The following is a 13,242-nucleotide window of genomic DNA, read 5'->3' on the forward strand; positions in this document are numbered from 1 at the left end:
GCTTGAGAACTGAACTGGTTTCACTATATGACCCTGGCTAGCTGAGAATTTATAGCTGTCCTTTTGCCTCCTTATCCCTAGAATTAGGCGCATGTGCACCTGCTTAGCAGTTTGGGGTGAGGTAGCTCACAGGGAATGGCCCAGGCTGGCCTTGGAAGCCCTACCTCTCAAGTGCTGAGTGAGATTTTAAACCTGGGCACCTGTGTAGAATTGGTAATTTATTTGCTTTTAAAGTAACACAGTTTTGTTAGATGTAAGGAATACCATGGTGTATTGTATGCTTTTTTGTTTGTTTTTCCCCTTGATTCTTGTCGGCTTTTGTATTTGGGTGTTGCTGTGGAAGCACAGGGATGGAGTGTTTGGCCTGTGAGATACTGGTACATTCTCCCTGTTGTGGAGCTGTGTTGATTGAGTACATACATGATTTTACTTCTGGGCTTTTCCATTGGGAGTTCACACCAGCATTAAATTTGAAGCTAGCAGCCCCATAAAATTTAAAATGTTTCAGCAGTCTAACACATTTACTTCCTTTAGGCTTTTTGTTACTTTTTATACTACTCAGTGTGGTGTGGTGGTTTTCCCTTTCCACTTAGAGATGTTTTGTTAGTCATTCTGGAGTGCCGGTTTCTTCAGTGTCAGAAAACAGGACCCACAAAGTTTCTCCTTAAAATCTTTTTAAAATTTTATGTGTATGGGTGTTGCCTGCATGTAGATGGGCGCATACCTGGTGCTTGAAGAGGCCAGAAAAGGAGGGAGGGGGGGTCTGACCCCTGAGATGTGAATGGTTGTGAGCCAGCACGTGTATGTGAGGGAACTGAACTCCCTGGGTACTCTGGAAGATCAGTCCGTGCTCTAACCAGCTGAACCATTTCCAGCCCCTCTTAAAAAAGTATTGTTATATTAAAGTGTGTGTGTGGGGGGGACTGTTGGAGGTCAGGACATTTTTCAGTTTTCTCTATGATAGTTCCAAGAATTGTACTCATGGAGGCAGTATTTATCCACATAATTGGAGCAGGCATAAGCTCCTTAGCTAATAAAAACACTTGCTGTGCAAGCCTGATGACTTGCTACATCCATGGACATATTGTGTACACAGAAATAAGACAAAAACTTGGTTAGTTTTAGATGGGCTGTGGAGAATTTTTCTTGCTAATGATGTGGCTTGACCCCAGCTTGTGAATTATCACGTGTGTTTTTGATGCTTTTAATTGTGACAGTCCAGGATATCAGAGCCCTAGGCTATGTTGCCAGTGCCTGAGCATCTGGTCCCCCTGCCTCTTCCAAGGGCTGGGTTCACAGTTGGTGGGCATGGGACCTCTAAGGCTTTGTACTAAGCTCCAGTCCAGATATTTTAGATACTTTTTTTTTTTTTTAAATACAGGGTCTTGCCAGGTGGTGGTGGCATACACCTTTAATCCCAGCACTCAGGAGGTAGAGGCAGGCAGAGCTCCATGAGTTTCAGGAGCCAGCCTGGTCTACAAGAGCTAGTTCCAGGACAGGCTCCAAATCTGCAGAGAAACCCTGTCTCGGGAAAAGAAAAAAAAAGGACATCCTGCAGTCACAGTTCAGACAGCCCTTAACTCCGTTTGTTTACCATGTGTTAAACCTCCCTGCCTTGAGGCTGGGGCAGAGCAGTTCCTGTTGGTGGACACAAGAAGTTCCTTTCATCTAACCATGGAAGTTCCTTTCATCTAACCTTGGAAGAAGCTAGCTGACGTGGACCATTGAGTCCTGTTTTCTTGAACTCAGCTTTAGGCAGAGCTGTGTAGAGTTGAATTCTAATTGGTCTTAATAGTAAAAACCCGGAGTCAGATATCCGGGTCAATGCTGAAAGATCAGAGAAGGAGCTAGCCAATATAGAAACCTTTTACCTCTACTGAATCCTCAGACCGAATGGTGTCTGTGAAACCTATGATTGAATCCTCCTGCCTTATTCCTTTCTCTGCCCAGCCATACATATCACTTCCCATTACCACCTCCCTAGTGCTGGGACTAAAGGTGTGAGCCATCACCACTTGGTTCTGTTTTTCTTTTAGACATATTCAATCCATCTAAAAGTGTGCCACCACTATGGCTGACTACTGTGGCTAGCTCGGCACTCTGATCTTCAGGCAAGTTTTATTTGTTAAATAAAACTTGACCAGCTTAAGAGCTGCCTGGCCAGTCTTATTCAGAATAACCTTGACCAGCTTGTGCCTCTGATCAGTGTGCATCCCCGGCTTTCTGGAGTACCCCAAGCCTTTGCTCTGGTTCCTGTGTTCTAATCCTGATCTTCCTTTTTGGAGGAATGGCTTGTTACAGACCCTGTCAGGAACCCAGGATTCACTGGTGTTCATTTGACTGCAGGCAGACCCAGTTCTTGTTTTGTTCTCTTGTCATTTATACATCTATGACTCTTTCTGCATGCAGTTGCATTCGAAAGTATGTAGTGTATGATTTTTCACAGATTTCCCACTTCTCCTAGGGGAAATAAAAGCACTAAGGTAAGATTAAAAAGTAGTAACTGGGCTGGAGAGATGGCTAGGCTCACAACCAAAAATATAAGGTATTAACTATAAATACTATGTTGTTAATTGCCATAGTAAAAAACTGAACTTGCTGCTGACTTTAGATTGAAGTCTGATACATGTTAGATGTAGAGTATTATTGCTGAGTCATTGATTGGTGCTCCTCCCCCACCCTGTTTTTCTAGCCGTGGCTGGCTTGGAACTCCTGTAGACCAGGCTGGCTGCTTCGGACCCAGATCCTCCTGCCTCTGCCTCCTGAGTGCTGGCCACCATGCCTGGCTGTTTAAGCCTTTTCTTTTCAGGAACATCATCGTGTTTTCAGTTAAGTGATGGTCATTTGTCACAGGCAGAGTATTTCAAGATTCTACTGGTCTTACAAAAATTTAAGATTCTTGCCGGGCGGTGGTGGCGCACGCCTTTAATCCCAGCACTCGGGAGGCAGAGGCAGGCGGATCTCTGTGAGTTCGAGACCAGCCTGGTCTACAAGAGCTAGTTCCAGGACAGGCTCCAAAACCACAGAGAAACCCTGTCTCGAAAAACCAAAAAAAAAAAAAAAAAAAAATTAAGATTCTTGTGTGTTCCTATGAGTGTCTTACCTGCCTGTGTTGTCTATCACATGGGTACTGCCCTGGAGGCCAGGAGAGGGTGTCGGTATCTCCTGGAACTGGAGTTGAGATGGTTGTCCACCTCCGTTCCATGTAGGTGCTAGGAACTGAACCTGTAAGAACACCAGATGCCTTTAACCTCTGAGTCAGCTCTCCAGCCTTACTTTGTAAAAATTTCTGAGCTGTCACATTGAGCAGAAATGAGAAAGGAATTTTTGGAACCGCTTCATCAGGCTTACCAGCAGTTAACATCCACCTGTTGCTGCTCTATTGGAGCTTTTGTAGACCAGGTTTGCCTGGGATTCAGAGATGTGTGTCTCAGCTAGGACTAAAGGTGTGGACCACTCTAAATTATTTTGGAGAAAGCATATCTGGCTATCTGGACAAGTATCTAAGGTTGGAGGCTGGAGAGATAGATGGCTCTTTCCTTGCAAAAGATCGGTTTCAGAACTAAGTAAGGCATCTCACAACTATCTTTAACTCCAGCTCCATGGTGACAGGATGCTTCAGGCCTCTGCACATGCACCCAACAAATACAAAGACGTGTGTACAGAAAATAATTTTAAAAAGCACACATCAGATTTGAGACAATATTTTCTGAGGAACCTAATTGTATGCTGAGCAAAAAACTTTGTTGAATGGCCTTCTGAAGGCTTGATAAAGGTGTTTATGGTTACATTGTTCTCATTATGAGTCTGGTCATTTGCTTTGTAGCATTGAAATTTTTTTTTTTTTTGAATGACAAGCAGTTAGTGGAAGTTGGTGCTCCAGACCTGCTAAGAGCTGTTCTCTTATTAAGTAAGATATTTGTTCCTAATGGACTAATGTATATCAAGACATTAACCTATTTTTCTTCTCCTAAGGAAAAAATCAACTTGAAATTATTTTTTTTTAACACAAATTTTCATTTATTTCTTAGAAGACCCATTTGATGACATTTTTGGGAGCCGAAGGGCTTCCCGAGGAAATAGAAGCCGAGGTGCAGGCTCGTTTTTCTCCGCCTTCAGTGGATTTCCTTCTTTTGGAGGTGGATTTCCTGCTTTTGACACAGGTATTAAAGCCCTAGATTATTGAATCTGAACAAGTCTTTTAGCTAGCACAGTTTGAAGTTTGTAGGGGACTGGGTAAGTGGGTCACTCATTTCCTGTCCAAAGGGTGGGTGTGTAGACAGTAATGCCTGTAATCCTATGTATGACTCTGGATGCCAGTTGAGGAAGATTTCTACGGGGTCAGGCTGGGGTTTGTAATGACACCTTGTCTCAACATAAGAAAAGCCACGGCTACCATTGTGGGAATGTGGGGCATGTAGTTTCCCCTGCATTAAGGTGCTTATAAGGTTTTGCCCCAACTGTGAAGTACACGCTGGTTTTTCAAAGTCTGTATATAAGAAAACAAAGGGTATTATTCCCATCTTGGAAAAAAGTTCTATTGTTTTACATGAGTATTTGGGCAAATGCACGCCATTTGGGTTTGTTGACCAGGGGGAGATCTCCTTCCACATGAGTTTTCGGTATGAAACTGAAGTCACCAGGTTTATGTTTTGTTTTTCAAGGTAGGGTTTCTCTGTGTAACAGCGCTAGCCATTCTGGAACTAGCTCTGTTGACCAGGCTGGCCTTGATCCGCCTGCCTCTCTCTGCCTCCCAAGTGCTGGGACTAAAGGTGCATGCCATCACTGCCTGACTCGGTCATCAGTTTTTTTTTTGTTTTGTTTTTTTTGTTTTTTTTTTTTTTTGGTTTTTCGAGACAGAGTTTCTCTGTGGTTTTGGAGCCTGTCCTGGAACTAGCTCTTGTAGACCAGGCTGGTCTCGAACTCACAAAGATCCGCCTGCCTCTGCCTCCCGAGTGCTGGGATTAAAGGCGTGCGCCACCACCGCCCGGCCTCGGTCATCAGTTTTTAATGGCAAACTTATCTACTGACAAATCATGCATCTTTGAACCTTAGAGTGGTCCTTAACCTGTGGCTTGTGACCCCTTGAGCTTGTCAAACAACCCTTTTGCAGGGTCACCTAAGCCCATCAGAGAACACACATATTTACATTCTGATTCGTAACAGTAGCAAAATTATAGTTATTTAGTAGCAATGAATATAATTTTATGGTTAGGGTTACCACAACATAAGGAACTGTATTAAAGGGTTGCAAGATTAGAAAGGCTGAAAACCACTGCTCTAAAAAATCATTAGTAATAATAATATTGGAAAAAGTAAATAAAAAAGCCAAAAAAAAACAAAAAGTAAACAAAACTATTAATTTCTTTATTTTGATGCTCATTTCCTGTGGGCACCACCAGTCTTAGAGCTTAAATGATTGAGCTATGCCTAGGGATGTGAGCTGTATGGTGTGAACATTTGGGAGACAAAAGTTCTAAGCAAGTGGTGATGGCACACTCAGGAGGCAGAGGCAGGTGGATAACTGTGAGTTTGATGTAGGCTGGTCTACAGAGTGAGTTCCAGGACAACCAGGGCTACACAGAAACCCTGTCTTGAACCCCACCCCTTAAAAAAGTTAGAGATTTTTTTGTATTTGTGTATGTGTGGGCACTTGGGGAGCATGTGGTATGCATAGAGATGGGGAGAGCATTCAGTCTCCTACCGTGGCGGCAGGGGATCAAACTCGGGATGACTAGTTCCTTAGCCCACCAACCTATCTTACTGGCCTTCTTTGAGGCTTAATAAGTTTTGAACTTAGTAATTTTTGCATGAATACTTGACATATGCTGCTTTTAACTGTATTTTCTGTTTCTCCGTAGGATTCAGTTCGTTCGGGTCACTAGGACACGGGGGTCTCACTTCATTCTCTTCAGCATCATTTGGTGGCAGCGGAATGGGCAACTTCAAATCAATATCAACTTCTACTAAGATAGTTAATGGCAAAAAAATCACTACAAAGAGGTATTTATTAATGAATCTGTTTACTTTTGAGGTAGTGATGTCACCTAGACCAGAAACTCATTCAGATTCACAGAGAGCCACCTGACTCTTCCCCCAGTGCATTAAATGCTCAGTCAAGATCTTGAAGTTTTTGGTTGCAATGCTGTGGTTGGAGGTTTGCGACACCACTATTCTTAAAATGCAGAATCTTGCCCAGAGGGCAGCTGCCCTACAAACTGAAGCTATATCTCTAAACCTTATCATTTTTCCACTTTTTGTTTTTCTTTTTCCAGTTTTTGAGACTTGGTAGACCTGGATGACCTTGAACTCTTTAATCCTGATGTCTGTCTTCCTGGCAATGGGCTGGCTATAGTCATGTATATGACATGAAGCTTAGTATTTGTTCTTAGTTATTGGAGTCTAGTAGCACAGTGTTTCATGTGCTTGCTCTGCACATCTCCCAGAGCTGAATTTCTAAATCAGCTAAAGCTTTAGAGCCTTTTGCTTTCACTATTTGCTTAATGTTGACTTTTAGGCATGCCACCCTGATCCTGTGTGACAAGCTTCCCTGGCATTGCCAGTGTTGGCAGTGTTTCTGCCCAAGTAGGAAAACCCTAATGGAGTAGGGCTGGAACCAGGGTTCAGGAGCTCTGCTGCTTAGCCATACCCAGCCCAGCGCTACTCTTTGTGGTTAGTGACATCTTGGGTATAGATAGCAGATGGATTTACAGTATTTATAGAGTCCAAACTTAGTTTTGAAAGAACATGGAGTTTGAAAAAGAACTGAAACACCTTCGCTTCCCCCGCTACCCCCTTCTCCGACAGGTTTCTCTGTAGTTTGGGAACCTGTCCTGGAACTCCCTCTATAGACTAGCCAGGGTGGCCTCGAACTTACAGAGATTCACCTGTCTCTGCCTTCCGAGTGCTGGGATTAAAGGTGTGTGCCACCACCACCTGGCAAAAGAATCTAGAATATTATAAAAGCTTTTTTTGTGTTTGTAAGGACTGAGCCTAGGGCCATAAGTCTACTAAGCACACTTCTGCATTCCAATTGAACAGAGGTTTCTAAATGAATCATTTCTTACAGAATTGTGGAGAATGGTCAAGAAAGAGTAGAAGTTGAAGAAGACGGGCAGTTAAAGTCCTTGACGATAAATGGTAAGGAGCACCTGCTACGCTTGGATAACAAGTAATTCAACGCACGCATTTAACAGAAATGTTAAACCATAACAAGCACCATTTGAGGAATAACAGGAACTTTTTTTTTTGAAGATTTCAAACGAACTCGACTTTCTGTATAACTGTACCTAATCTAAAGTATTTATAAAACAGCTCATCGGAGCCCCTATTTGTCATAGACTTTTGAGTTTGTTGTTGGGACCACAAAATAGGACCATTTTTTTTGTCTTTAAAATTGTTGTAACCTCTGTATGCACTTTGCTTTAAACAAAACAAAACAAACAAACCGTAATCCGAGGTGAGCCCTTGAGTAGTGCTAGGACGAGATTGTTCTCTGACACCAGCATGGATCTGCTTCCCATTGTGTTGAACTGTGAGTGAGTAGTGTCAGCCTGCTGTGAAGCTAACATTGCCAGATGAACCTTCTGCAGAAATATTTCAACTTTATTTTCAGTATTTAGTAATGAACGCTATTACTGCATCAATGGTAATACATTTCTGGTTTAGTGTAAATTAAGGATGTTTTCTAGTTGTGCATGGATGCTGGCAAATTTGTCAGTTCTGAAAATTGTTTAAGTATGTAATGTTAAGCTTAGGTTTAAGAAAAACTGGTAATTTGGGTCTTTGTCATTTGCTTAAAAAAAAATAAATGCGAATGTGTTTGGTGCATTCTTTCATGAGCGGGGTCTGCAGCCTTCTTGTGTCTGTGTGATTTTGTGCCTGGGCTTCTAGTATCACTTTTGTGCTTCCTTCAATCATGATTGATTCTGAGTGGAAGTTACATATAGACCTGTCCTCAGAGTGTATGAAGAGTGTAAATAATTACCAACAATTTAGTGTGGTGAGGGTGGGGGTAGGGGGTGCTCAGAGATTATATGGAAAGGTCTATAAATAATGAGAAACAGTTTTGTAATTTGTTGGGGGGTTCGTTTTGGGGATTCAATCCATGGCTGGGTACAGGCTAGACAGGCAGGTACCACTGATATCCCTCATCTTGTCTTTTTGAAATATCTTCTAAGCAGCTCAGACTAGCCTTGAACTCGAGGTCTTCCTGCCTTCATCCTACATGCTGGGATTATAGGCATGCTCCATCATGCCTTGCTATTACAGATCTTAGTGTAGCAGTTTGTGGGAGGAAAGGAACCGGTCCAGAAGTTTTCATTGAAAACTTGTAGTTTTCTAGGATATAGCTTACAGACTATCACTTGAGGGCAGTGCACATGAAACATCAGGATATGATTAAAGAGCCAACAACAGCAAGCGTCTCGGTTTTCAGTCTGTAGAAATAACCTTTGGTTATGACAGACAGTTCTAGTTAAAAGTTATGTGATATTGAACCAAACTTGCATTCAAGCCCCCCACCTTATCATTTAAGAAGTGTGTAGATTCTAATTGTTGCAAAAATTTCTTCTGGGACTATGAGGACTCTTGACACTGTCTGGAATAAGGAATAGTCATTTTACAGACTGTCATAGGAGAGAAGAAAAGTTTTATCTCAAAGTGCATACTTAAAGGGAATGATTTAAAGATGGCAGAGGATTGAGTGCACTTGACCATATGTTAGGAATGAGCTGATTTTTGACTTCAGTGCCTTTGGATAGGGTGGGTATGCAAACACTGCAAACCTGAAGACAGTGAGTACCTATTGCTTTGCTTCCCAAATAGTTTGTGACCAGAAAGCCTGACATTAAGGACATCAAGTAGGTACCTTGACACAGGATGAGACAGAAGAGAAGCTCTGGCGTTGCCTAAGGATATATATGGGAATGGAAAGGAGTGAGGAGACAGCAAGTACTTGGCCTCAATTTTGTATTTGCATATGTGCGAGTACACTGAGATGTACTTGAAGCATCAGAGGTGATGTAGCTGTCCTAGAGCCCAAAGATGAGTAATGGAGGAATAGGGCATATGGACCAGTGCTTGATACTTGCACTTGGTAGCTGTTGGTCTGTTCCTCCATCACTTACTGTGCTGACACACAAGCAACCTGTTAAAAATAGATCTAGTTCCCAGAGAGCTATCCCAGGGTGGATGCTACTTGGGGAGGGCTTTGAATTGCTGTGTGCTGGTGGTGTTATTTAGCAGTGACTTGTGAAATGAAAAGGCCCCTTTGCCACCTTGAAAAGAAAGGTCTCACTTTAGTGTTTGGTCTTAGAAAATCTGACTGAAAGCTTGTGGGGGGTATGCTCAGTTTTTGTACAGCGACATCCTCAGAAGTTGACTGCTGTGTGCAGAGTCCCTGCATAGGAGGTTCCTGCCTGAGTTCTGTAAAAATTTTTCCCCCACTCATTTTCTTCTGTGTCCCCCAACTTGGTTTGAGTCAATTCAGTGAAGGAATATTCTCAACTTTTTTTTTTGTTTGTTTGTTTGTTTTTGTTTGTTTTACACAAAAATTCTAGAGTCAATTCTTAGCCGAGTCACTGATAGGATATATAACAAACAGTAATACAGAGTGGCTTGCATTGTGGACATTAAGGGCAGATTTCAATGTGTAGCAATCTGGCCATACACCAATGTTCTTTACTTGTAGGGTCCTTCCAGGTGCTCAGGTTCGAGGTCCAGTGCATGATCCTCTTGGCAACAGCTCTAGTTTTTATTCATTATATATGTGTGTGGCCTCTTAAGGAGTAGCCTCTCTTCTCTCTTCCAGGATTTCTTTTTGGGAGTGGTGATGGTAGAGAGAGAGTCTTGTGTTGTTCTTCTGTCTTCAGCCCATTCCCATCCCCTCCCTGCAAGTTCTGGGATGATCTCCATGCATGCACTGTTTCCCTCCCCGTGTTGTGTTTTGTTTTTGAGTTGGTCTCATTATATATGTAGACCATATTACAGCCTGGTCTACAAATATAGTATAGCCCACACAGCTCTCACCTCAGATCCCTGTCTGACTCCCGAGTGTGCGCTGTCATTCCCAGCCCTTTTGAGGGGCTGTGTTGAGGTGGTTTCTTTGTGTAACCTTGGCTGTCCTAGAACTAGTTCTGTAGACCAGGCTGGCCTCAAACTCAGAGATTCTCTTGCCTCTCCCTCCTAAGTGCTGGGATTAAAGGTATATGCCATTATTGCTTGACTGCCAGCCTTGTTTTTTTAACTGTATTATGGGTAGAATCCCGAGATCTGTGCATGGTGTGCCTAAGCTGCATTCCCCAGCCCTTTTCCAGAATATAGTCTCAGATTCTTCTGTTACAATTTTTGTGTTTGTAGTTTGGTCTTTTTGCCTTATTGGGAGTTGAGGAGACAAAGCTTCACTTCCAGTAGCCACTGCAACGTCCCAAGCACCGTGATTATAGGCACAAACACTACACCTGACTTGCTGCTTGAGTTCATTTGAATTACTTGCATGTGCCCTGGAGATGGGAGGGCACAGTCCTTGGATTGCTCGCCCTAGCATGCACCACCAATACTTGGATTTCATCTCTCTGCTAGCACAGAATAAATCATAATCTCAATCTCAGCTATATAGAGAGTTTGAAGACACTGATATATAAGACCCTGTTTGGCATGGGGAAGAATTGCTGTGGCGTGTTGAAATACCTTTCTAAAAGCTTTTCTTTAAAACAACAACAAAAACAACAACAAAGTCAACGGCGGTGGTGGTGCACACCTAATTCTGGTAGAGGCAGGCAGATCTCTGAGTTCGAGGCCAGCCTGGTCTACAAAATGAGTTCCAGGACAATCTAGTTCCAGAGAAACCTATCTCAAAAAAGAAACAGGCAAAACACCCCAACAAAACAAAACAAAAAATCATTTTACATTTGTGTTTGTGTGTGCCTGTTTTCCCATGTGCAGTGTACACATGTAAAAGTCGTGCATGTGAGTGTTGCCTACATGTATGCTTGTGCACTATGTGTATACAGTGCCTTCAGAGGTCAGAAGTGGCAAGATCCCCTGGAATTGCAGTTGTAGACAGTTGGCTAATGGTTGCTAAGAATTCAGTTCTGGTTTTCTGGAAGAGAGGCCAATCCTCTTAACTGCTGAGCTCTCTCTCCAGCTCCCATTCTTGATTTAAAAATAATAATGTCATTCATTAGGTGTACACTTTTAGGCGACAGAGGGTTTAAAATAAACTGTGTATGGGTATTTTGCCTACATTTATGTTTGTACTGTGCATGTCTAGTGAGTGCCTTTGGAAGCCAGAAAGAGGATGTTGGTTCCCCTGAACTGGAGTTTAGAGTTAGAAGTGGCTGTAAACTGCCACGTGGATGCTGGGAATAGAATAGAATCCTTTAGAGAACTGTGACTACTGATCCTTCGCCACAGCCCCAGGATTAACTTTTGATTATATGTCTCTGTGAGTATGCACATGAGAGTGTAGGAAACTCATGGAAGCCAAAAGAAGGTACCTGATTCCCTGGAGCTGCAGTTGTAGACAGTGTTGAGAAGGTTGCTGTGGGTGCTGGGAACCAACTTCAGGTCTTCTGGTAGAGTACCAAATGCTGAGCCGTATCTCCAGCCCACTGACAACAGGCTGCTTTTAGAAAGCCTAGTGCACAAAACCTGTCCTTTCTCCAGCTTTGAGGAAATAGATTCTGAAATTTATCCATCATCTCTGGGAGTTTTTGAAATTATAGGACAGTAGTTTCCATTTTTGCCCTCTGGTAGCCAGAATCTAGAATGTACCTGGGAGGCAGGGGTGTATCCCCCCTCCCCCGTTCTTGATAGTCTTACTATGTAATCTGTATTGATAGTAAGTACATCAAGGAATGGAAACACAGGCTTCCTTTTAATTTACCAAGATTGAACCCAGATTTGAACCCTCTACTTCTCATCTATTTTCTCCACTGGCTCGTCTGTAGTCAGCATGTGTGTGTGTCTGTCCTGTGTCTCCCTATCCTACAAGTCAGCATGTGTGTGTGTGTGTGTGTGTGTGTGTGTGTATCTGTCCTGTGTCTCCCTATCCTACAAGGCGTGTCTCCCTATCCTACAAGGCAGCGTGTGTGTGTGTGTGTGTGTATCTGTGTGTCTGTCCTGTGTCTCCCTATCCTACAAGGCAGCGTGTGTGTGTGTGTGTGTATCTGTGTATCTGTGTATCTGTGTGTATCTGTCCTGTGTCTCCCTATCCTACAAGGGCTGTGCTCTCTATTTATCGAGCATCATGGAAACATGGTGTTCTTCAGAGACTTTCAGCAGTTTCACAAGGGAAGCCGTTACATTACTTACTGCTCCAGATGACGTAAAACCAAATTCTTATTCTGAGAGCAGATTCATAGTCCCATCCCGTGTCGGTAGTGCCCCTCCTCCTCCCTCCAGTTTCTCTGTTTAAGACTGGTTGTCTTTGAACTCAGATCTGCTGGCCTCTGCCTTTCAAGGCATATGTCATGACCACCCAACATTATTTTGGTTTTCAGGGGCAGATTTTCAGCTGCTGACCCATTTCTCTGGCTCTGAAATATGTTTTAAACTAAAGAATTTTAAGTAGCAGCTGGTTTATGTCCAGAACCTGTTTCCCTTTCTCTGAGCATGTGGCACAGGGCAGTGGAGTCTGGCTTGGGTACACAGCTGTCTCGCCTGGGTTCCCCCTAAAACCTGGCTCTGGTCCTAGAGGGCACTCCAAGAGGCATTCAGGAGTGGCCACAGCTGTGGGGTGTGGGAAGTTGCTAAGCAGCACTGTCTTGTGCTAACTGACAACATTTGGCCTCAGTCTTGGGAACAGTTAGTGCTTTTAAAATGCCCATTAAGTCCCAACCCTGCCTGCCTGAGGACTGACTTGGTTATGACCACCCTTACCCAGGGTTTTTGAAGGATATGAGCAGCATAGTTTTAGGGGAACAGCATCATATGGAACAGATAGTTTTTCCGTGTAGAGGATACCAGCCCCACTGGGACTGCTGGAAGTGATTTATCTTTGTCCACTGTGACTCAGGAGCTTCAGGATGCTTGTGACACACAGCTCCCAACAGAAGCTGGGCATCTCTTGTCATCAACTGTGGTGCTTTTCATAGTTCTTAACCATAGAGGCAGGGTCTCTATCCTCACTTGGTAGCCTAGGCTAGCCTCAGTTGTGGAGCTCATGCCTTAGCATCCTAAATGCTGGGATTACAGGGGTACGCTTTTACATCCAGCTCACCGGTTATTTTCATTATCAGT

The 13,242-nt window shown here is 43.3% G+C and overlaps 1 protein-coding gene across 9 annotated transcripts in view; it reads left to right on the forward strand.

Moving 5' to 3' along the window:
* The window catches only part of Dnajb6 (DnaJ heat shock protein family (Hsp40) member B6), a 52,131-nt gene that overhangs the window by 26,012 nt on the left and 12,877 nt on the right, over positions 1-13,242 (forward strand). For 7 of the 9 annotated variants that reach the window (XM_057768775.1, XM_057768807.1, XM_057768812.1 and 4 more), the window contains exons 6-8: positions 4,032-4,163; positions 5,862-6,003; positions 7,070-7,140. In XM_057768775.1, the coding sequence (XP_057624758.1) occupies positions 4,032-4,163; positions 5,862-6,003; positions 7,070-7,140 (345 nt within the window). Of the gene's footprint in view, positions 1-4,031; positions 4,164-5,861; positions 6,004-7,069; positions 7,842-13,242 lie in introns of those variants that run through there. The other 2 variants (XM_057768798.1, XM_057768836.1) reach the window with 2 other exon arrangements.

This window comes from Chionomys nivalis, chromosome 1 (assembly GCF_950005125.1).
Source record: "Chionomys nivalis chromosome 1, mChiNiv1.1, whole genome shotgun sequence".
Lineage (NCBI taxonomy): Eukaryota > Metazoa > Chordata > Mammalia > Rodentia > Cricetidae > Chionomys > Chionomys nivalis.